The sequence below is a fragment of the Benincasa hispida genome, chromosome 11 (genome assembly GCF_027475165.1).
Source record: "Benincasa hispida cultivar pf3 chromosome 11, pf3_genome.v1.1, whole genome shotgun sequence".
In the NCBI taxonomy this organism is placed as follows: Eukaryota; Viridiplantae; Streptophyta; class Magnoliopsida; order Cucurbitales; family Cucurbitaceae; genus Benincasa; species Benincasa hispida.
The window spans coordinates 26,234,520-26,259,623 of record NC_143488.1 but is presented as its reverse complement, the minus strand read 5'-3'; the positions used below and the strand labels follow the sequence as shown (position 1 = coordinate 26,259,623).

Genomic DNA, 25,104 nt, shown 5'->3' with positions numbered 1-25,104 from the left:
ACGACAAGCAAGGAGTGAATCTCCACATTTATAGGTCGATTTCTCACCAGAGAATAAGACTTAGCAGAAGGGGAAGGCCTCATAAATAAAGCACAATTATTTTTCACAAAAACTTTTTTATTTCAAAGCTCCAACTAAATCTTTAATTCACTAACCACAGATACAAGAACCCAATCTTAAATGTAAAAGATAAATTTGGTTCTTTCAAACTTATCTCAACAATCCGAAGAGTATATTTTATGTCTCAACTCAAAACGTTGATCCACAAAATTCAAAAACTTAAATATCTTAAATTAATATATTTTAAACCTAATTTACCCAAATTAGAGTTCAACCACCCAAATAACCCAGTTACATCCAATACTTAACTCCAATTAACAAAATGCTTTAATCTAAATGAAATCAAAATTAGGGTAAATTGCAAAAATATCATGAAGTATAATAGTAGATGCAAATATACTCTTAAACTTTCGGTAGTTAAAATTAGACCCTTAAACTTTTTTGGTTGTAAAAATTGGACCCCTAAACATTTAATGATAAAAATTGAACCCTAAAACTTGGAGAAATATTAAAATTGGACCCCGATCTTGCAAATTTATAAGTTTAAGTGTCAAATTTCTAAAGTTTGGGACAAGTTCAAACATGGAAAACTTAGACATCATAAACAGCTTGGAGAGGTAGATTTGGGAATCGAGGTCTGTTTTTTCTTCTGGTAATATGAATACCAAATTCCATATAGCGTTATTTTGTTTCGTTCTGTCCTTTCTTCTCTACTCCTCTCTCATGTAATGGCACTTTTGTTGGCTTGGAATGATAGCAATTACGTTCTTCCATTTCGCCTACCCTTCGAATGTCCTCTTAAAATTCCCTTTTAAGCAACAAATCGATCACGAATTGCGGCTTATGCACTATTAAAAATTGCTCGGGACAGCCAAAAATCCAGTAGAAACGTTAAGAAGTATGGTTCCATCTTGTTTCAAGATTCGGGTCAAGTTTTAAGTTCCATTTTTAATCTTAAATGTTTCGAGGTCTAATTTTTACGATTACAAAAGTTTAAGAGTCTAATTTTAACACTTACATACGTTTAAGAGTTCAATTTTTACCATTAAAAGTTTAAGGGTGTAATTGCAACTACCACCACTTTAGGAGTGGTTTTTGTAATTTTCCCTCAAAATTACTTAACCAAGATACACTCTAAAACAAATACCAATTGACAAAAATTTACTGGATCTAAAAATGCAAGACATTACATTTTGGATGATTGATTTCTTTTGGTTGGACCTTGATTTTTCTCTGGATTTAGATTCCTAAAAAAATCTGGATTAAACCCTTATTTTTTCTCATAAAATAAATCTTTATTTCTTCTAATTTCTCTAATTTGCACGGATAGTTGGATATCACAAAATAAACAAAATAATCAAATATTCTCTTGAAACTCACAAAATCAACCACAAAACTAACAAAATATAAACTTAAATGGCAATTCATTGTAATAAATATCACTTTTAGGGTTAATATTAAGTATATAGCAAAACTTTTAAATAATTGTAAATATAACAAAATCTATTAGTGGTAAACTCTATCGCTAATAGGCTCTTATCAGTATAGACTCTCCTCAACGATATGATTTATCATTAATAGACTTCGTGAGCTAAATCTAAATTTTGTTATGTCTATAATTTTTTTTTTTTTTTTTTTTGATAATGTACTACATATACTAATATTTTATGTCTAATTGCTATATTTGCAGCTACTCCAAAAAAAAATAGCACGTATATATGCTCATTTAGTGAAAAGCTAGGTTTGGCCTCCGGCGAGCATGTGATTTTAGATCTCTATCTTTCTTAGGTCCATTTGAGCCTAAGTCTTTTCGTAGCTTTTTTTTTTTTTTCCTCTAAAATTATCTAATTTTTTTTGTTTGTCCCTAGCAAAAAGTACAAAAAAAAAACTTAAAATTTAGCTACTAAATCTACTTTTTAGTAGTACAAAACCAAGTGGGTCATGTGAGAAAGGGGGTTGGTGGGGTTGTTTGGTAAATAATTAAATTAAACAGTTAAAAAAACAAATAGATTAGAAAATACGTGTTCGGTGGACAAGTTTTTAAAAATAAAAATGAAACAAAATAACGTTTTCCACGTTCTCAAACATTCGCCTAGATCACGGGAGTACAAACCATTCATTTTGTCACTTTAAATTTATTGTTTCCGTCAAATAATTTAATAAAAAAACAATCCATCAGAATAATAATCAATCTAGTGTAATTTTTTTAATACCAAGAGATCATCAATAAACCAAAGATTAAATTTATAATTCGCCACAAAAACACATTTAAAATGGACCACTTGTAAGAATAATTAAAAAAATTTAATTTAGTAATGCTTTTTTTAAAAAAAATTTTATGTAGAAAAAAATATCTCATATCTCATTTTCGTTTTTTTTTTTATTTCAATTTTACACTATTTGATGTATCAGGATGTGTATCACTAATATCCCTTATTTACTTTATGTTTGGTATATCGATTAACTGATATACTATATATTTGGTATATCGGTATAACTGATATACTTTATGTTTAATAGATTGGACAATTATACTATTGGTATATCAATTTTAACTTTCATTATACCAAATTTACCGGTCAACAAGTGTTTATACATTTATTATTACTCGTGGACTTAATTTAAATCATTATGCATTTGTTTTAGAGTATTGTTTTTTTAGTACATCATCATCAACTTATAATATGGTTCATTTCGTTCTGTTGGAAACTATTTTGAATGTATATGAATAAATTATTGTTACACCAATGTTATGCTTGAAATTGAATTTTGAATAAATTGTTATCTACTACTAATATACTAAAACAAATATATTTTTAAGAAGTACTGATATGCCAAATTTACCAATCAACAAGTGCTAATGCTTTTGTTTTAGAGTATTATGCATTGTTATTACTAAATTTACTCGTGAACAAGTGCTCATGCACTTGTTATTATTCGTTGACTAAATTTGAATCATTATACATTTGTTTTAGGGTATTGGTTTTTGAGTACATCATCATCAACTTATATTATGGTTCAAATTGTTCTATTGGTGACTATTTTGAATGTTTGTTAATAAATTATTGTTACACCAATCTTATGCTTGAAATTAAATTTTGAATAGATGATTATCTACTGGAACAAATATATTTTTAAGAATGGTGATATACTAATGATAAACCAATATTATACTTGAAATGAATTTCAAATTGACATTGATATACTACTAATAGACCAACGTTGTACTTGAATTTAGTTTAGAATAAATGTAATTGATATACTATTAATACACCAATTTTATACTTGAAATATATTCAGAATGAGTGGTGATATATAATTGATGCACCAATGATGTGCTTTCAATTAATTTTTAATAACTAATAATATATTATTGATACATCATTATTAAATTTTAAATGAATTTTGAATGAGCCGTTGATAAACTATTAATACACCAATGTAATATTTATTATTGGATTTTGAATAAACTATGACATATATACTATTGATACACTAATGATATACTTGAAGTGTATATTTAATTTGTACATATATAAATTGAAATACCAACGTTATACTTTAAGTATATAATTTTGAATGATATGCTTCATATTTAGTGTAAACAATATTGTTGATATGTTTTTCTTCCTATTTATCTAATATATCGATCTATTAATATATGAAATATGAAGTATATATACATTCTATAATTAATATATCAAATTAAATATAACTTACATGCCATTAAAATCATATCAAAATTTTGAAAATAGAAAAAACTAACATGATATACTTATATTTGTTACATTAGTTGACACAGTTGTAAGTAAGTTATACCATCAAATTCAGATAATAAATTTGAAAATATAAGAAAATTAACGTCAAAATCTAAATCATACCATCAACGGAAAATTTCACTAAAAAGGGAAAAATTAATAAAAACAAAAACAATTTCCACCATGACACAACTAAAATCATTAGTTGCATAAATGATATACTTTATAAAGAAATATATCAATTTACTTACTAATATATCAACGATAAAATATATCAGGTGATTGGTATACGTATTATTGTGTATATCAGTTACCACAATTGTATATATAAAAGTTAACTTGGAATATAAATAACAATATAGTGATATGGTTGAATGGTTAATGCATTTCTACTCTTTAAGGGATTATAGATTCTAATATTTCATTCCACATGTATTGTAATATTATTCTAAATGATGTATAAAAAAATTATTATAAATGTTAAAATGCAAGTTTAGCCTTAATTTAGGACTTGATCTATTTTATTATGGAAATTTTCAAATATTCAAACTTAATTTTCATACTTTCAATAAATCTCAACTGTGGTTAATTTTATTCTTAATTTTTTTTCAAAAAAATATAATAATAATTATTTGCATTAACCTTCTTTGTATTCAATGTGTTATAATGAATGGAAAGTATCTAGTTAAATTACAAGTTTGATCTCTAGGATTTATATAAATTAGAAGTTAATCTATACCGTTTATAAATTAGAATTTAGTTTATATAGTTTGACAAGATGCTCTTTTTTTATGAAAATTTTTATCAAACCATAAGAACTACGTATAAGATTTTATCAAAATATAGAGACTAAATACTAATTTTCTTCGAATTATAGAGATCAAATTTGTAATTTATCATAATTATTACTTTTAATTCTCAATTAGATAAAAACTAACTTTAAACTAACGAGAAAAACTAATTTTATGATATAACGAAAACAAGAAGATAAAATTTAAGCATTTAAAAATATACCCACGAATCCTTAAAAAAAAATACACAAACGAAAGTGAAATGGGATACAGAGTAGAGAGACTGAAGTGATATTTTAACTTGAAAGAAAGAGGAAAAAAGTTAGTTAGGTAGATAAGATATATTTTGGCATCCATATCTAAAAGAAATTTTCCTTTTTAAGAAGAGTAATGATTAGGTACCGTCTAACTCTTTTATTCTCTTTCTTTCATCAGATAAAAGAAAAAAATATAAAAAAAATATATTTTTTAGAAGAAAATAAAATGACCACGTGTTATTGGATAAAATTTGGGCTGCACAGAAGTTGAATGCAGTAAATTTTTCTTTTAAGAATTCAATAATTAGTCAGTAAAAGCAATATTTTGATGGATAAAGATAATTATTTATGAAGCACATATATGGATACGGTTACACGATACGGATATGATCGGATACGGCGATTCGTCAGTTTCTAAAAAACTAAGATACTGATAGTAAGGATACATCATTTTTTTATATATTTTTTTAATATATATATTTCTAAAAAAAACGAAGATACTGATACATTGAAGATACATTTTTTTTCTTAAAATAGTCTAGGATATAGATAAATTTAGCATACAAGTTAATAACAATAGCACAAAATATAATACAAACACTGAAATACAATATAAAAAAAGAATATCTAAGATGTTGAAGTACAATAATTAATAAAATATAATAGAAAAGTGACTCATATTACAAAGAAGAAGAAGGTTAGAGGGAAAAGTATGAAGATAAACGAAGAACTTCTTCATTGAATTATTGAAAATATCCAAATGGTTTATATTTTAGTGGACTTTGTGGGGACTCAAATGTGAAGAAGAGGATTAGATGATTCTAGGGTTTGGTTCTTTATTTATTTTTTTTCTTTTAGTTTTGGACTTAAGTAGTGAACTTTTTAAATAGATGACCTAGTTTTAGATTGGAAAAGATTAGATGAGTTGCTTGTCTTTTTTCTTTTAAAAATGTACGCGTAGAAATAAATACGTCAAATCACATGTCAGATATGTATCTGGAAAATATCTATATCCGATACGTATCTATAAGAATTTTTTATGAATTTTTTATTTCATATGAAGTATCTATGCGTCATAGATAATATAGGTGAGTAGATTAAACTGAGATATAATAAAGCTCTCCAATAATTTTGTAGAAAAAAACTATTAAAGGCAAGCAAGGCCACGATGGCAGTTGGCACCCAGAGATTGATATGTACTTATTTATTTGATCCTTCATTTTGGGAAAACACACAAACCAAAACTATTGTCTTCTTCATCTTATAATTCTATTCACGAAATGTCTTCAATCTCTCTGCAATTTACCCCTTTGATTTCCCCGGCTTTGCAGCAGCGCCATTATTACCCACCTCTCAGGCTCAACCTCCGTCGTCTCCCACCGCCGAAGCCGCCTGGATACCTCGCTACAGTTCGATCACTTCAACGAGATACCGAGCTTCCGTCGTTGCCACGGCCACCGCAAAAGCGAACTAGCCGTTTGACGAAATTTGTTTCGACAGCGGCGGGGTTGTTCCCTCTGTATATAACGGGCGGCGGCATTGTGGCTTGCCTGAAACCATCTACGTTCTCGTGGTTTGTGCAGAGAGGGCCGGGTTCGTATAGCTTGGCTCTTGGTTTGGTTATGTTGGCCATGGGACTCACTCTCCAACTCAAGGATTTGTTCAATCTCTTCATGCAGAGGCCACTTTCTGTGAGTTTTTTCCTTTGATTTATTAAATTAAATACCACAAAAATACTCAAATATCTTACCGAGAATGTGAAGATTTGAAATCTTCAACCTGTGTTATCTTTTTCTGTCCTCTTTCATCATATTATATAACATGAAACTTTACCTATATTTTATAAAGATGGGGAGATTTCTTAAATTTTTCAATATAAATCTTTTAATATATTTCCTGACTTGGTATCTTCTTGAATTTCATGAGTTATATAGCACGAGATTTCAACTCAAAATCAATTAACAATAGAAATAATATTACGAGATTTTTGGTGGTCAGATATTATATGTATGTGTAGCTCAGTACGCAATTATGCCAGTGGTCGGAGCTCTCATCGGAAAGTTTCTTGGGCTACCGCCGCCGCTTTCGGTGGGATTGATTTTGCTTGGATGTTGCCCGGGAGGGATTGCTTCGAGTGTGGTAATTTGCTTTCATCTTTTTTGTTTTGTTTTTATTCTTTTATTTATTTCTCTTTCCTCCCTGCTCAATTCTCGAAGGTTGGGGTTGGTTTGTTGGCATATATGTTTGTTTCCTTATGTTATTATTATTGTTTTTATATATATATTTTTTTTTAATATTATCTTTTCAAATCATACTTTTTGTAGGAGATGTATCATAGTTGTTAGATAATAAAAAGTTTTGAAAAAAAATTTAAATATAATAAGAACATTTAATAAATGTAATAAAAAAAAAAACAATTGAAGGTTTAAAACAAAATTAGGTAAAATAATAGTAGTAATAAAGTTTAAAAGCTATTGATGATAGATAAAAATTTAAAAATATACTTTTTAAAAAAAAATATTATATAATTAGTATTTTATGGTCGACCTAAATTTTGATCAAATTGGATAAGGTCGGAGTTAGATTATGGATTTAACTAGTGAAGGTTTAAACAATCATGTCTGGACTCAAAGTTCTTTTCCATGAGTTTGGATATGGGTTGAGATTGAGCTCATATTTTATAGAGTTGGGCTAAGTTGGGATGATTCAACGATGAAGATAAATTCGTAAAAAAAATGTTTTATTAACATAAATTAAAATATTAAATTGATTTCACATCATTTAAATCTATGTTTTAGAATGAATTTCTAATCATGATAAAAGTGATTTTATTATTCCGAAATCGCTCTTTGTTTGAGATTGATTTTGAAATATTTAAATTCAGTTTTTTATTATGTGTAAACCATGTTTTAAACATGTAAAATCAAACAATAAAATAATTTTGAATGATTAAATTAAATAAAAAAGATCGTCTAAATCTTATAGAAATTTGAAATAGTGTTTAAAAATTTTCATGTGGTTTTTTTAAAATTTCAACCAACACATTAAAGGTATTCATCTCTATAGAGAAAATAAAATTTATTTTCTTAAATAAAGTATGAGAATTTAAATCTCCAACTTTACAATGAGTCTTCATCATTGCTTCCAATTAAATACTAAATAGTATTTCAGGTGACTTTAATTGCTCGAGGCGACGTTCCTTTGTCTATTATAATGACTGTATGCACCACTCTCGAAGCCGTATTTCTCACTCCATTTCTCACGAAAACATTGGTCGGAGCTTTCATTCCCGTCGATGCTGTAAAGCTCTCTCTCAGCACCCTTCAGGTCAAACAAATAAAACTAAACGTGATTAGAAAATATTTATGACAAATAGTTGTCATTTTCATCTTTCACAGCTAGCATCATTCATTTTCATCTACATCGATTATTGAGATTCAAATAAAATTTTAACTTTTTCATCTAATACTCAAACTATTGTTTTTGTTTTTTTTTTTTTTACTTTCTCAGTAAACTTTAGCCCAAGATGAACACCAAAATTTCAAATATCATGTAATTTTTTCAAATCATATATTAGATCTTACGTAATCTTTTCAAACTTTATTCAAATTCCCCTAATTTCTATTTCCAGAATTATTTCTAACTAAACTTGCCAATTATTCAAATGGATCTCAGGATGAGTGTGATTTTTAAATTTTAAAAAGATCACAATACGATCTTGGTCTTACTATCATTCCACAAAAAAAGTTAGAAAAATTGATAGTCTGGATGTACGAAGAAAAAAAAAAGTTAAATTTTTATTCGAATTCAAGATTGACCTCAGTTCAAGAGGACCGAGAGAAAAATTATTTCAACAAATTCTCTAAAAATGTGCTAGTTGTGAAATATGAAAACTTTTTAAAATTACTTGTGATAAATTTTCGAAAGTGATTTCATGAATGGCAAATTACCCTAAAGTGATTTTCGATGATTGTCTTCTTTCTTGGCTTAGGTGGTGGTAGTTCCTATTTTGGTAGGTTCTTACTTGCAGAAAGCTTGTCCCGAGCTGGTGAAACGAATCATACCATTTTCACCCCTTTTTGCAGTGTTAACTTCCTCACTCCTTGCTTGCAGGTTTTTTCTATTAAAATATTTGTTAAATTATTGCTAGACTTCATGAAGATGTTATTTCTATACATTTTTTTTATACTGATTGTTGTATTGGGTTCATCAGTGTCTTTTCAGAGAATATAGTTCGTCTCAAATCATCACTTGTTAGTTCAGCGTTAAGTTCCAACGCATCACCATGGATTGGTTTTAAAACGATGTTATCTGGAGAGTTGGGAGTTGTAATACTTGCCGTGTTTTTATTACACCTCACTGGTTTCTTCGTTGGGTAAGTTGCATCTCTTTCTTCCTTTATCGACATGACTTTGGTTTCTTGAATGATTAAAACCTTCGATTGTAACAACTTATATAGATGAAGAGTTAGACAAGTTAACTAGTTGAAACTTGTAGTACTCATCAAGAGAGGGTAAAATGGGAATTGAGTAGAAAAGATAGTAGTTGATCATCAAAAATATGTTAGTTTTATAATTAAACTACAAAAAAAAGGAAGGTGTACTTTTATTAATATAGATTATAACATCCATTATTTTGAGTAGTTTTTTATCATGCTCACATATCTTTAATTATAATTCTTTTAATTGGGATGTAATTTTAATTCATACTCTCCTATTTAAGTATCAATTGGTCATATAGATTCTACATAAAATTGACCAAAAACCCAAGATGGGATCAAAAAAAACAAGGGACATTGATTGAGTTTGAAGTGTAACTCGAAAAGGAATAAGATCTTGATTAACTAGAAGCCAAAATTCATAGGCTTCTTGGGAAACACAATTCAGGCTATATTTGACCATAAAACCGTCCATGCCTATGAAAGAAAGGATTAATTAAGCTACATGCACGTGTTATTTTCATTTAATGGGTCTCACCGTCTATATAAGATGTATTTGAAGCAAGACTATCCTAACATTATGATAATAACATCTTGATAAAGTAAATACTATTTTACATTCTTCAATGATCTACTGTTAACATTATTTTAAAACTCTCATTTGCTACCGTATTAATTATTTTACATTCATCATTTTTTTTTTATTTTTTACTATAATGTTTACTATTTCCTTATAAAACTAACATAGTTTATAGATCAAACACATATACATTCCAAATGTAAATTATTATAACTCAACCATAATAATCTAAGGCTATAATAACGAACTCCTTCTCCCAACCACCTCCTTAAATCTAATGGAAACTATGAAATTTTAAACATTATATTATTCTATTTTGCAGCTACATAATAGCGGCTATCGGAGGGTTTCGGGAACGAGAACGAAGAGCTATATCCCTTGAGGTAGATGGATCAAAACTCAAAGGACATTTTGTTTCTAGAGTGAAATGAAAATAGAGAAAATATGATAAGATATGATATGAAATTTCAGGTTGGGATGCAAAATTCATCGCTAGGAGTAGTTTTGGCAACAGCACATTTCAGTTCAGCAATGGTGGCATTGCCAGCAGCAATGTCAGCTGTGATAATGAACATGATGGGAAGTAGTCTTGGATCTTTTTGGAGAAATTTTCAGCCTTCTGATTCACAAACACCTACTCTTACATCTCCTGCCCACTAAAAACAAATTATTTTTTTTAATATAAAAAAATTAAATTAAAAACTTTTATATCTCAATTTTAGGATTCCCTCCCCTCGGTAAAATTTAATTTACAGTATTCTGAAAGGACAAATTGTAAGGTGGGGCCTACCTGGGAGTACTGATTTGATTGATGATCAGAATTTGACGGCTGTGATTCCTTCATCAGAGTTGTGCACTGACATCTGATGGCTACCAAAAAAGGATTCCTTACATCTCTCTCTCTCTCTTGAATATATGTTTTTTTTCCTTTCCTTTTTTAGTTGCAATATGATTTTTGTTCTTTAGTTTAGTCTGTGTTTTTAGTTGTTTAAACTTAGTTGGTGTACTTTTAATGACACTTAAATTTAATAATATATTGAAAAAGTGAGTTTAGTTCAATGGTAATTGATATTACTTTTCTCTTTTAAGATCGAAAGTTCAATTCTTCATTCTATCATTGTACTAAAAATATGTTTACTCAGGTGTTTTTAATAATTTTTAATTTAGTTATTCCTTTGTTTTTTTAATTGTAATGGTTAAATAATAATAATAATAATAACAGTCAATCTGAGTTCAATTCAACAATAATTGACATGATTTTCTTTTTTAGAGGTGGAAGGTTTGATCTTCATCTGTATAAATTTTGTTTTAAAATAATAGTAATAATAACTTTTGTGTAAGACTATATGTAAATATATCTTAAAAATTTATAGAGAACATTACTTATGATAATAAACTATAGTAGAGACAAATAAGATTTATTAAATTATAAAAACTAAAATTGAAAATTTGAAAGTACAAGATAAAATTGGATTGAACTCAACGTGAAATGATCAAAATGATAGTTTAACCATTTTTTTAGTTTAAAATCTTTAGGCTTTGTTGGATTCGTGATCTAAAATTTTATTTTTGAAAAAAGAGAATTTTATTGTAAGCGAAAAAATATATATATATTTTTTAAAATTTTTGCTAAAAACACGCTTGGATCTAATTTGAAGTTTTTAAATTGAAAATTGAAATTTGTGTTTGGTTAGGTTCAAAATGCATGAAAAGATTAATGTATTTGGCAAACTCTAATTTTTGAGACTAAAGTTACTTAAATATAATTAATAATGAGGTGTGATTAATTTGAGAGAGATGATTTTTTTTTTAAAGGTTGTGTACTTTTTTTTCTAAATTTGAAAACATAATTTATAAAATAGTGGAAATAACATCTTAGAGTATGTTTTGGGCATTAAGTTGTTTATTATGTGGGTTATAATAGTCTGTAAATTACAATAATTTGTGTATGGAGTATAAATTATTTTAGTCTAGGTTATAATCATCTATGTTTGACTACAGACTATTTTGGTTTAGATAGTAAATAATAAATACGGTAAACCAAAATAGTACACTTTCCTTTGTCTGCAGCATTGTTCTGGCCTTTCTTTCAGCGAGTTTCTTCTTCCCTTTCCCTTTGCTCTTCTTAGTAGGAATACTCTTACTCTGTAAAGAGGAAGCAACATCAGGCTTTTTGGAGGATGTTCCTCTCTTTTCAGCGATAGTAACGTTTACTTCTGATTCCAGACCTTTAGTTCTCAACATAGTCTAGTAAGCCTATAGCTCATTCGGCAAAGTAGTCAAACTGTATTCAATTTGATTCATTAGTGCATTTGTGCAGAACTGCAGAAAACTCTTTGGAAGAGATTCTAGAATAAAACCGACTTGACTTCTCTCGTCAACAACAACGTCGTTTTCTTCCTCCACATTAAAGTGGACCATCATGTCTAGGAGATGTTCACGAACAGATGCCCCCTCTTTCATGCGGTAGTTTAAACGTACTTTATAGCATCATGCCTTAGGGAGAAGGACGGTTGTCCGAACATCCCTCGTAGAGATTCCATATTCTCTTTGGCAGTACCTATATCCTCATGTTTCTTTGCCAAAACATCAGATATGTTGGCGAGGATATAAGCACGGGCTTTATTATTTTCCATGATCTGTCTATCATACGCATCCCAAATAGTTCGGTTTGTGTTAGAGCTCGGAACAAGAGGACAATCTTCTGTTAAGACGAACCGTAAATCGTCTATCACTAGTATAGTATTCAAATTTGATTTCCAGGTTGCATAATTATCCCCTATCAATTTATCAGACATCAACAATTATACTAGTGAACTCGTCATTCTGAAATTATAAACAAATTCTATAAGTGAATTGTTTTTAAATCCAATCAAGTTTTAGCAAAGTAATAATATACCCAAGATTTATTCTTTTGCAACGATACTATAACAAGACATTTTTTACTAAATACTATCTTCAGAATAATTCATATCAGATAGTCATTTAGCTATCGCTTTTGGTCAGAAATTACTGACACTTTAATAATTCTGTAAGTGTAACCCTCCATTTTTAAACGTCAGAGGTCGGCCCCAACTATGCTACCGAATTGGAGAGTCAAGGTTGGGAATGGACCTAAGAAATCTTATCCATTTCTGGAGTTTGAGTTGTTTCGAATCCTATATTACAACCATCCGTGGGGATAGTCGTCGTTAAACGACTAGCAAGGGCTGCTTAAAGCAAACCAGTAGGTGCAACATAGGAATCTCAGGGTCTAAACTAACGGAAGAGACCGCAGGATATGTTGACACATATCTTTCACTCACTTACTATAAACAACTTCCCCCGTTTACCTTGTTATTGACTCATACAAACACTTTCGGTATGGAGGCCACTCCCAGGGTGACACAAAGCATCATATGAATCTCACGTTGTAAACTATGTGGAGACGTGGCAGTTGAAATCTATATATCATATAATTGATTTATGTTTGAACAACTTCCCTTATTCACCGAAACTTAGATTTATGCTAAAAATACTTTTCATATGGAGGTCACTCCCAGGGTGACACGAATTACCGCTTAAATATGGATTGTGAACTCTTAGGGATGTGAGAGCTAAAAATAACATATTGTATATGTTATTAATCTCCCATTGAAGTGTTCTAATAACTTTATCATATAGAAGTTATTAAACTCTCACTAAAGTGTTTTATTAATTGGGTAAATTTATACTTAAATTCATTTTGGCTAAATAAATTACCCTAAGTCTAAGTGGTTTATCCAAGTATAACACTTATAAAGGGATTTAAACCTATGATGTCTAGGTGATAAATCGTTTTATTACCTCAGATCGCTCACGTACGCTCATAAAATCAGTTAACGCCGCTCAATAATTTGGCCATAGTCCCCAGGTAGGAGATGTTCCGTAGATCGTCAACTTAAGTACCCCCAGCCTTAGACAGAATTATATACCAGTTGAGTTTGTAACCCAAGTTTTACAAGTTTAGTGATCTATTTTAACTATTAAAACGAGTGGTTATCCTACGTGAGCATGCAACTATTTTTTGTTATGGATTTTAAATGTCTAACCCAATTTTATAACAACTTACAAAATTTTAGACATGCTAAACATCCACAACATACATCAAAGGCATTCAATATTTAATATAACAATTATATTAAATAAAAGAAACCCTACTATGCATACTATATATTATAACATTTTATAACATACTTTCAATGCATGTAACATGCTTCATATGGTGGGAATTTAAATCTACATGGCATACTGTATGCTCATACAAGATTTATTTAATTATAACATACATCAAATGCATAAATAATTAAACACAAGCTCATATGGTTTTAGTTTTGGCATGAGCAAGCAAACAAAAAGCTAATTATTACAAAACAGCCGGTGACAACTTCAAAACTGCTTTCGGACCGCTCGAACCACTTCAAACCGAACCCAAACAACTTAAACCAAACCAAAATAGCCTGAATCGGACCAGCCAAAAACCTTTTGAGGCTGAACCGGACAGGACCTCAAGAAAATCGGTCAAACCGGCTACTCTTGCTCCATGCAAGAAATCTCGCTAAGGCTCATCGTGTAGCACTGACGACTATCGTCTAGCGCGATCATGTAGTGTCTGCCTGATCGTGTAGCGCCATCGCCTTGCGTCTTCTAATTATCGTATATTACCATCGTTTAGCGTCGGACAAAGCTACACGATCGTTTAGCGTCTTCCAACTATCGTGTATCGCCATTTTCTAGCATCGAACAAAACTACACGATCGTGTAGTGCTATCGTATAATGTCTCTACACATCGTTCAGTGCCCACGCAAAGCTACACAATCGTGTAGTGCTATCGTATAGATCTACACATCATTCAGCGCCCACACAAAGCTACACGATCATGTAGTGCTATCGTATAGCATATCTACACATCGTTCACCGCTCGTAGCTATACGATCGTTTAGCGCACAACACTTCAACGCCTAGATTTGAGTGGAAGCTAAAGAACTGGAATCTGCAGCTCGGCCTTCTTCACTTGTTTCTTCAATTACATCTTAATTTCAACTCTAATGACTCCAAAAAAATTACAGACTCTTGAGAACACATATAAGCTCATGAATCAAGAGCCAATTACAAATTTAATCAAGAAATCAAAGAGAAAATAAATGTCAAATCTTAGAAAACCATATAAGTGCACCATGTTCATATAACTCATGAAAAACACCCACCACACCAAAATTAAACCAAATTGAGTGCTTAAATGATGCTCTGATACCAATTATTGGAGTATATCAGTAAGCAGCAAAAGAAACAAGGATCAATAAGCACTCTAATTCATTAATTTTGGTAATAACAAAAGCATGCTCATACTAAAACAAAAGGGTTTCAAGCCATACTTTTGTAGAACTCCTTGAAATCTTGATTCTCAGCTGCAAATTTCTCCAAATCTTGTTGTAGACCACCTCAAGATCTTCCCCGCTATTCTCTTGGAGCTTTAGATTGAGTTTTAAAGCTCAAAATAAGTTTGAATGAAGGGAACTTGGAGAAGAACTCATTGCTACAACCCACTTGAAGAACAACTTTTTCAACACGATTTTTTTCAGCAAAAATTCTATAGATGCATGCCTCAATTCCACTCCAATCTTCTCAATATATTGTAGAATTTTCATGCAAAGAAGATCGCTGCATGAGATGCAACTCATATTTGGAGTTATTGAAGCCAAAATAGGTGGGTTTTGTGTGAACTAGTTAAGGTGTGATTGGAAAAAACCAACATTCCATTTTGTGTTTTTAAACTTTTCAATTCTTACCAAAATGATTTCAAAAATCAATTTGATTTCTAAAATTGAAAATATTATTAATTTTGCAAAATTAATTTTTCTAATAAAATTAATAAATAATTATTTAAACAATTTAATTAATTCTAATAAATTTAATATCAAATATTAAATTAATTTTACACAAATACACCTTCATATATTTAAATCATATTTAAATATTAATTCTCCTATTTCGTTTAATTCTTAGAATTAAATGTGTAATTATATCTCATATAATTACTAATTCCTTTAATTCTAATTTGAACGTTTCAAATTACTTATCACACTACTCTAAAACTAATCCATTTACGAGCTTGTTGGGGGACCTCGTAGACCTACAGATCATACGCTCTAACGATCCGAGATTAATTGGCTAAACTCATTACACCGAATTAAACCTCATTCGTTCACTAATAGGTCACTCCACTAAAGCCCATAGTTGAACTCCCCTCACTGTAGATATATTATATCCACTCGATATAACCATGATGGGTAAGTTAACCCTTCACAAGTTGTTCGTAATAACGATTAGGTCAAATGTCTGTTTTACCCCCGAGATTACCTCTTGTTCCTTAAGTCCCACTGATCCTCTAATGAACAATTGATTTGTGATCCAATCAACAAACCGAGTCCCTCCGGGCCAATGAGAGGGTTGGGCCCCTTGTTCAAGACCCAAAATTAGCACTTAAGGGAACAACCTCTCTACTATCCCTAAAAGCGGGTAGGAGTGAATTCCTTCTTGCACCCTATGTTCCCAGTTATCTACCCGGTCTTATCCCTGAAATGAAGGTTTATTGTGCCGGCGTTGTTGAGCCAACCCTCACCTATGCAAATCTAAGAATAATCCCAAATAAACAGGAGCTCATAGTTAGCTCAAGATTAAGGTCAAGTTACCTGGGTCATCGCTTTGAAATAGTCACTCTTAAACAGTAAATAACGTTATAAAGTAAGAGTGACTGATTTCGTGGTCCGATCTCGTACAAACCCATTTGTACAGGACGCCCCCACTCCTCATGTCATAACACGTACGAATTAGGATCACTTCGTTTGTAGCACTTTACAACTCTTTGTAACAACTACAGAGTAGGTCGCACCTAATAGTGTTACCAAAATAAGGTACTCAACTTTATTTATATACTATAGATCATTTTGACTATTTACTCGAACCTGATCCACTTTTATGTCTCCACATAAAGTTCAAGTACTCATGTAATAGTCATAAGTCTTTTATGTTTATTGGATTTCTAATAAACAATACATATATTCAATAACAACTTATTGAATTTTCAAAATAAGTTTTATTATTTACAAACCACGAGTTTTAGGACATAAAACCCAACACATTTTAGTCCCTATACTTTCAAATTTGGTTCATTTTAGTCTCTATATTTTAAAAATATTCATTTTAATCTTTGTAGTTTCAACTTTGGTTTATTTTAGTTGTTGAATTTTTAAGATGTAACCATTTTCATCCTTTAAAAGTGAAAATAAAGGGACCAAAATGACAACTTTTTAAAAGTATAAGAACCAAAATGAATAAAAGTTAAAAAGGACAAGGTCTAAAATGAACATTCTTAAAGTATGAGGATCAAAATGAACAAAAGTTGAAAGTATGGGGACCAAAATGAACAATTTGAAGTATAAAGATCAAAATGAACCAAAATCAAAATTATAGGGACTAAAGTAGTATTTAAACCTATTTATAAATAAGTTGATTCCTTTTGATATATTTAAAAACATCCCTAAAAATGAATGAAAATAAATAATTAATTGTTCATAAATAATCAATAATGATCATATGTTCATTATGAATGATCAAATTAAAACTAATCTCAATTAATAATTTAAATAGTTATTTAATTAGTGTTCAATGAGATTTCTAAAAACTTTAATTCGTAGAATTTGAACTCTGTATTTTGTATTACTTTCTGCATAGTGAGTACGATCTCTAATACATAATCCTTGGATGTTTTCTCTCGAAAAGTAAACTTTAATACTTAAGCAATCTTCTTGGATGATTAGCCGTTGGGCTTAATGATCTTCTTTGGAGGATCGATGTTTGAGCTTGATGATCTTCTTGGACCGACATTTGGCTTGTTGATTAATTCAGATCAATCTTTGGCTTGTTGATCAGCTTGGATTGTCCTCTGGCTTGTTGATCAGCCTCTAGCTTCTTGATCAACTCGGATCGCCCTTTGACTTGTTGATTGACCTGTGAGCTTTTTCTTCAGTTTGAGGAGATTGAATCTTCGGTTTGTAGGTATTGAAGATACAGTCAATTTGTGGAAATCAACAATTTTTTGAAGTTTCTAATAGTTTCAATTTCCAGTTTTTCAAACTTGAGAGGCTTCAATCTTCAGCATTTGAGAGCTTCAGAGTTTTGTTCATTTGGATCTTGGGAGTTTCAATCTTCAAAACATTAGTATGTCTTCTAATCTTCAAAGTTTTAGGGGAATTGTGTTATTAAGATCTTTAAAGCTTCAACCTTTGGATCTTTAGAGTTTTAAAATTTTAATTTTTAGAGCTTCAACTTTAAGTTTTTTCTCCCTCTCTCAAATGAAGGGGTAAGCCCTCTATTTATAAAGAATTTCCATGGGCCTTATATGGGTTTAGGCGTAGTTGCTCTTGCACCTAAATATTGAGCTTGGGTTTTGTCTTTAATTTGACCCAAATTTTCACCATGGACTTTGAATTGGATTGGGCTCGAGCGACTTTAATTACTCGATCGGGTCCAATTTATAATTTTCACAATGGCCCTGGGCTTTAACTAATCTTAGTCTACTAATTTAATACATTTAAGATATTTCTTAGCTAATTAATTAATAATTTATTTAAATAAGTAATTGCATTTACTTAATAAATTTTCAAGTATACTAAAAATAAACAAGTTTTTATTGTAAAAATAAATTAACTATTCAAAATAGAATTATATATAAAATAAAAATGGGGGGAGGGGGGTGTAAAACCTTTGTCTATGAGAAAAGATGATACCTGGAAATAGCTTATCCCAGAAAAATTGTTGAAACTGTGAAACAAACATAAATTTTGAATGTTGGTGTCAATTTTCATTTAGAAAACTCTTCAACCAAATGACCCTTGTTATTTTTTAATAATTTTTGAAAAACATGTTTTCCTTGTTTTCTTTTTATTTTTATGTTTGCAAACATAGAAAAGGAATCTGATAATCAAGAATCAAATGAGGCCTTAATATTTTGATTAATGTTATAATGTACTTTTTTAGTACAACAATTGGGGGTGGAGGTTTAAACCATAGATCTCATAGTTACTAGCACATTCAAATGCGAATTGAGTTATATTTGCTTTGGTCATAGAATGTCTTAATTACTTAAGCCATCATGCTCAAGTTCATTTTTGGATCATGAATGCATACACATTTATATATATTTTTTTTTCCATGAAATCATATTTTGTAATATACCTATAATGATGGATCCACGTAGAGGTCAAGGGTACGTACCCTCCTCAAATTATCTTTATATATATATATATATATATATATGTATTTTTAATATAAATTGCTAGTGTAAAAAATCATTATATTTATTAAAAGCTTTGTGTTGCAATTTGCCTTGCTTGCAAGCGCCCGGGGTTCAATTCCTGTTTTTTCTCTTATTTTTATGTAGGTAGCCTTGTACCGTGACTCTTTTCCTGCCGTGTAATATATATTAAAAAGTGTATGATGTTTGAAAAACTTTTCTGGTCTGTTTTAGCTTAATTTACAAAGTATGCCGTTAATAATTAGGAACTATACATTATTAATATTTTTTAAAAGACTACAATATGTAATGTTGATCTTTAAAAATTTAATTTCTAAAAATATTTAGATTTTATACCAAAAGGTTTTAAAAATATTGGTATTTTTACAACTTTTTATTATAAAATGTAAATATTTTTCAATATTTTTTTATATTTAAAAAGTTCACCTTTGTTTATATAATTATTAGCTCTAATTATATTAATTTAATTAAAGAATACATTCCAATATATTAATTTAATTAAACGAAGACATTGTTATTTTTATTGAAATACAAAAATGTCATCTTCAAAGACTTTTTAATTAATCATTTTGTTTTATTCCTTCTTAAAAAAATATTTTATTTTATTGTTAGTAATTGGATTATTGAAATTTTTTAATTTCATTAACAAATAAACGGAAAATTAAATAATTCGTCATTAATTACAGCCACTTAAAATGAACAGAATTACTTTTTATTTTTATTTTTTTATAGATACAAATTTACTTATTATTTTCATATTACTTCAAAGAAAACAAATAACTATTAAAATTCTACCTAAGAAAAACCATTGGATTAAATATTGTTAGTTACATACTAAAATAATAATAATATCAGTGACAGTTACAAATTAATTTTGAAGTGTCGTTAATAATAATAATAATTAAAATAATAGAAGAATGGTTAAAATTACATGTAAAAGGTATAAATACACCATCTTGAAAAGTGGAAATAATCTAAAACAAAAAAATTGGATTTGTACATAAAAAAGAATAAGAAAAACTAATAAGGCATGCATCGTTCATTTTTTTAATTTTAATTTTAATTATTTTATTCTTGATTTTTTACTAATGGATAATACATGTAGAATACATTATTCACACTTTTTTAGATTCAATAACACTACTAACACTTATTTTTAACCTATATCACTCAAAATTCTAATAAGAATAACAATTTTCTTACGGTCAAATAATATACATGAGTTTAACACCGTCGTTCTAGATCAAATCATCCTAACCAATAATGAAAAATCAAATTATGACAACATCAACGTATATAGTGAACGACGATGACGTCATTAAACAAATGGTGACAACGACACACATTGTATTAAAAATAACAAACGAAAGAAGATGAAAGAGCATGATTAGAGATATAAATACTCTTCGGCTCTTAACAGTAAGATTATTTTAAGGTCAAAAGAGTATTTGAGAAGAATAAAGTATGTCGCCATTAAAATTAAGATTTCGAAAACAATTGCAATTTACCCTAGAATTTAGTCGTGAGTTTTCTTTTTATTTTAAATTGAATTTAGTTGTATTCAATTTAATTTAATAATTGTCTTTAAATGATTTAGTAAAATTTGAATGGACGAAGATGATTACATGACTGAATTTATTTGATTGGTCTGACTCAGTTTATACATCTCTTCATATGGTAATAATAGAGGTACGTTTCCTTTTTAAATAATGCATCAATTCCAATCTCTTATCTAAAATATATTATCTATATCTATAATCTATTAAAAAGTCACCAACTCCAATTTTTTTTTGAACAATTATATTCATACTTTAATTTCTATATTTAAAAATAAAGTTAAATATTATTAATTATTTTACTAAAAGTGTAACTTTTTATAAAAAAAACATTTCAATAATAATATTTTAATTATTAAAAGTGTAACGTCCTATGAAAAATGGTGTAACTTTTTTCTTTTTTTTTTTTTGACTAATTGTAAATATTAACAAAATATAATAACAAAAAAAAGTGGTAATATGAGATGAAAAAACTAATTAATAAATATAAAAAAAAGTTAATGGAACCAAAAAAATTAAATTATTTATATTAATTATATGGTGAGTATCTAAATTGTTACTTCTTTCTCTTAGTTAATTATTCAGATTTGTTTTTTAAATACACTTTTAATTAATTTAAATAAACAAAATATGATTGATACAACTTTTGTCTTTTCCTTTTCTAAAATATTTAATTAATATTTTTCTTTTAATTATAATTAATTATAAGGTCTTAATGATATTTCCACCTTCCATTATAAAAATGAAGTTTTTTCCACAATTTTCTCATTACCAACTTAAAATTCATTGTTAGTTGATGTAAAAATATATCAAATCAACTTGACTCCAAACAATACAAACCAAAGTAGAAATTGAAAGTTGACCAGTTGTTTAAGTGGAGATGGAAAGATGGAACAAAGATTGAATCTAACATGACTAACTAGAAATTATTTCTGAGAGCTTCCACAAAATAAGCTCCAACATTGTTAATTTACTTCTGTTTTTTGTTTTCAATTATTATTTCTGTTTTGTTGTATTCCAAAAATTAGAAAATAAAGGTTAGAGTTGAGTTCTTTTTTCCCTTAATTTTTCTACTTTGAGTTCTTTTATTACATGTCAATTTATTTTATCTTGAAAATACTTCAAAATATTAGAAGATACATTTAGAGAAAGCATATAAAATACATGTGTCAAATCACTCATAATCATATTTTAAGTTTTAAGTTTCAGTCAAGTAAAAATATAAATATCTTTTAAGAAAATTGTGTATATCTTGCTTTTCTTTGTATTGCTTCTTTTTTTTTTCTTTTTTTTTTTTTTTTTTTTTTGTTATTTTTTCACTTCAAGATATTTGTCCCACTTTAATTAATTAAATTAATTTTCAGAAGATTCAAATTCTATAAAAAATTTAATATGTTTATTAAATTATTTCCTATTACCCTTATAACAATGTTGTAAGAAACGTTTTTTTACAAAAATAATTCGAAGAAACAAAATTAGAAGTTATAAGTTTTTTGGCAATATTTTTTTACTTATTGTATTATTATTTTTTTCTTTCTTTTCCATACTACTGCATTTGTTTCTTTAATATATATTTGATAATAATATTTGTTTTTATAGTATTTTGAATATATTCTTGCGATTTTATTTTTCCCATGCTAATTTTATTTTATTCTAGTATGATTTTTTAATTTATTTTCTAATATTAATAAAGACAACAAAAAATATTTTATATTTTTTCTTTTTAAACTATATAATTTTTTTTTCTAAAGATATATTCTTTTCCCAAAAAATATAGTTGAATAAATATGTTTTTAGTTCTTATTAAAAAAAATGTAGTTCAATTTTCTTTAAAATATATTTTTTGAAATACGAAAAAAATTATAATAAATATTGTTGAATGAAAAATTTTGGACCAATCACAAATTATCACATCATTCATGACGAAGTTCCAAATCATCAAATTTGGGATCAATCAGAAGTTGACGTGTGTCCCAAAGGTTAAATCAAGCCAAAATCCAACTAATCAGGCCCAAAGGTCAGGCTCATGGACCAACCAAACCCAAGCCCACGAAGTCCACCAGAGAACTCTATAAATAGAAGAGCTCTCCTCATTTGTGGGGAGCAATTCTACATTCCAGAGAGCCTAGAGAGAATTCACCAACAAGCAGAAAACTCCTAAACTTCTGAAGCTGCACATTCCTTGAAGACACAAGTCTCTTGAAAATATAAAGACTCTTCCGACTTATACTTCAAGAATGTTCGATGCTTTACTTCTTCAAGTGCATCCATTCAACAAAGAGAGAATCAGAAGATCAAGTGTTAGAGATTAAGCCACAACACATCAAGTCAACATTTACATCAACACCAACTCAAGTTCAACTCCACAAATTAAGTTTTTTCAAAAACCTCGTGCGAACAAATTGGTACGCTTGGTTAGGACTTCTCTACCTCTCATCTTTCTCTCAACATCCAAACAAATCAATGGCATCAAAAAAAGCTAGATCCAAAGTTATCATCGCAAGCGACATTTACATATGCTCTGTTATTCGGGGAAACTCTGGGAACAACTGATGGAATCTCTTAAAGGCGGGATTGTCATCAGAGAAAATCTCTTGCTTGACAACTATGTTTCTACTTTTGGTCCATCAGAGAAAGAATCACACTTTGATGTAGTGTTTATCATGATGATTGACGTAACGGCTGAGTCAGCCATGGTAGAGATGGAAAAGAAAATATATCTCCTAGTGAAAGTTATTGAGGAGCGAGATCAAGAAATCGCCACCTTAAGAGATCAAATGAAGGCTCGAAAAATTGCAGAGACAAGTTAAACTCCTGCTGCCAAAGCCAATGATAAAGGAAATAGTGTCTTGCAAGAAAGTCAGTAACCACAATCCACGTCTATTACTTCCCTGTCAGTTCAATAGCTGCAGGGTATGATCACAAACTTCATAAGAGCTTAGTACCGAGGACCGTTGCAAACTTCTTTTTTGTACTCCGAGCCGTACACCAAAAGAATCAATAACTTGAGAATGTCAGCTGGGTACCAACCTCCAAAGTTCCAGCAGTTCGATGGAAAAGGAAATCCAAAATAACATGTTGCTCATTTCATTGAAACTTGCAAAAACACAGGAACTAAAGGAGACTTGCTAGTCAAGAAATTTATCAGAACCTTAAAAGGGAACGCTTTTGACTAGTACATTGATTTAGAACCAGAAGTGATTGACAGTTGGGAACAGTAGAAAGGGAGTTCCTGAACTACTTCTATAGCACAAGGAGCACTGTTAGCATGATGAAGTTGACGAACACCAAACAGTGGAAGGGAGAGCCAGTCATCGATTACATTAAATGATGGAGAGCTTTGAGTCTAGATTGCAAAGAGATAGACTCACTGAATTATCTGTAGTGGAAATATGCACCCAAGGCATGTACTGGGAACTTCTCTACATTCTACAAGGGATAAAGCCTTGTATATTTGAGGAGCTGGCAACACACGCTCATGATATGAAGCTGAGCATCGGCAATAGGGGAACTAAATATTTCCTACTCTTTGAAGAGAGAAAGGATAAGAAAGAAATCAAAGGCACTGAAAAGATTTTGAATAGTTCCATAACAGAATCTATGGTCATAAATACGACCCCGCTGGAATTTTTCTCCAAAGAAAAAGAAACAAAGTTTGAAAGAAAGTATGATGACGGCCATTCCTTGATTTTGATGTTGCAGACATGCTGAAGCAACTACTAAAGAAGAAACTTATTCAGCTACTAGAATGCACGCAACTGGAATAAGTAGGAAAAGTAGATGATCCTAACTACTGCAAGTATCATTGGGTCATTAGCCACCTAGTGGAAAAGTGTTTCGTGTTGAAAGAGCTAATTCTGAAGTTGGCTCATGAAAAGAAGATTGAGCTAGATTTGGATGAAGTAGCTCAAACAAATCACACTATAATAGTGACAACTTCAAGTGTTCCAATGCCATATGCGTCTCATGATCAAAGAGAAAGCATGATTCAGTTTAGAACCTTCGAGCCTATAGTTGTTCGGTTCCAACAAGAGATTCAAACGACAGACTCTCAGAAGAAAGATGAGCTTGTTGAAGATAACGACAAAGGGTGAATCCTCATGACTCGTTGAAAGAGAAGACAACCAAATTCCACCCAAAAAGAATTGCGCTCCTATAAAAACTATAGAAGAAGGAACAAGACTCATAAAAAGAAAGGAAAAAAGATGGCATTGAAGCCTAAGTTTGATAAAGAAGAAGACAAGGACTTCCCTAAACTTCGACAACCAGTAACTTTAACAGAATTTCTCCCAATAAGCTTCCTTGATAATCATCCAGATGAAGTATCAG

At 29.6% G+C, this 25,104-nt stretch overlaps 1 protein-coding gene across 1 annotated transcript; it reads left to right on the top strand.

Moving 5' to 3' along the window:
• The first annotated feature begins 6,043 nt into the window (after positions 1-6,043).
• LOC120091502 (putative sodium/metabolite cotransporter BASS1, chloroplastic) lies at positions 6,044-10,943 on the top strand. The gene is made up of 7 exons (XM_039049570.2): positions 6,044-6,557; positions 6,865-7,005; positions 8,038-8,193; positions 8,858-8,979; positions 9,080-9,241; positions 10,207-10,267; positions 10,356-10,943. The coding sequence occupies exons 1-7, from the start codon at positions 6,147-6,149 to the stop codon at positions 10,542-10,544; spliced, it is 1,242 nt and encodes a 413-aa protein (XP_038905498.1). The 5' UTR covers positions 6,044-6,146; the 3' UTR covers positions 10,545-10,943.
• Positions 10,944-25,104: the final 14,161 nt, after the last annotated feature.

Bases quoted from the DNA above. Each gene is read 5' to 3' on its own strand.
- LOC120091502 (XM_039049570.2), top strand. From the start codon at position 6,147: ATGTCTTCAATCTCTCTGCAATTTACCCCTTTGATTTCCCCGGCTTTG. The intron at 8,980-9,079 runs GTTTTTTCTATT...TGGGTTCATCAG, and splicing joins TCCTCACTCCTTGCTTGCAG to TGTCTTTTCAGAGAATATAG. The intron at 9,242-10,206 runs GTAAGTTGCATC...TCTATTTTGCAG, and splicing joins CTCACTGGTTTCTTCGTTGG to CTACATAATAGCGGCTATCG.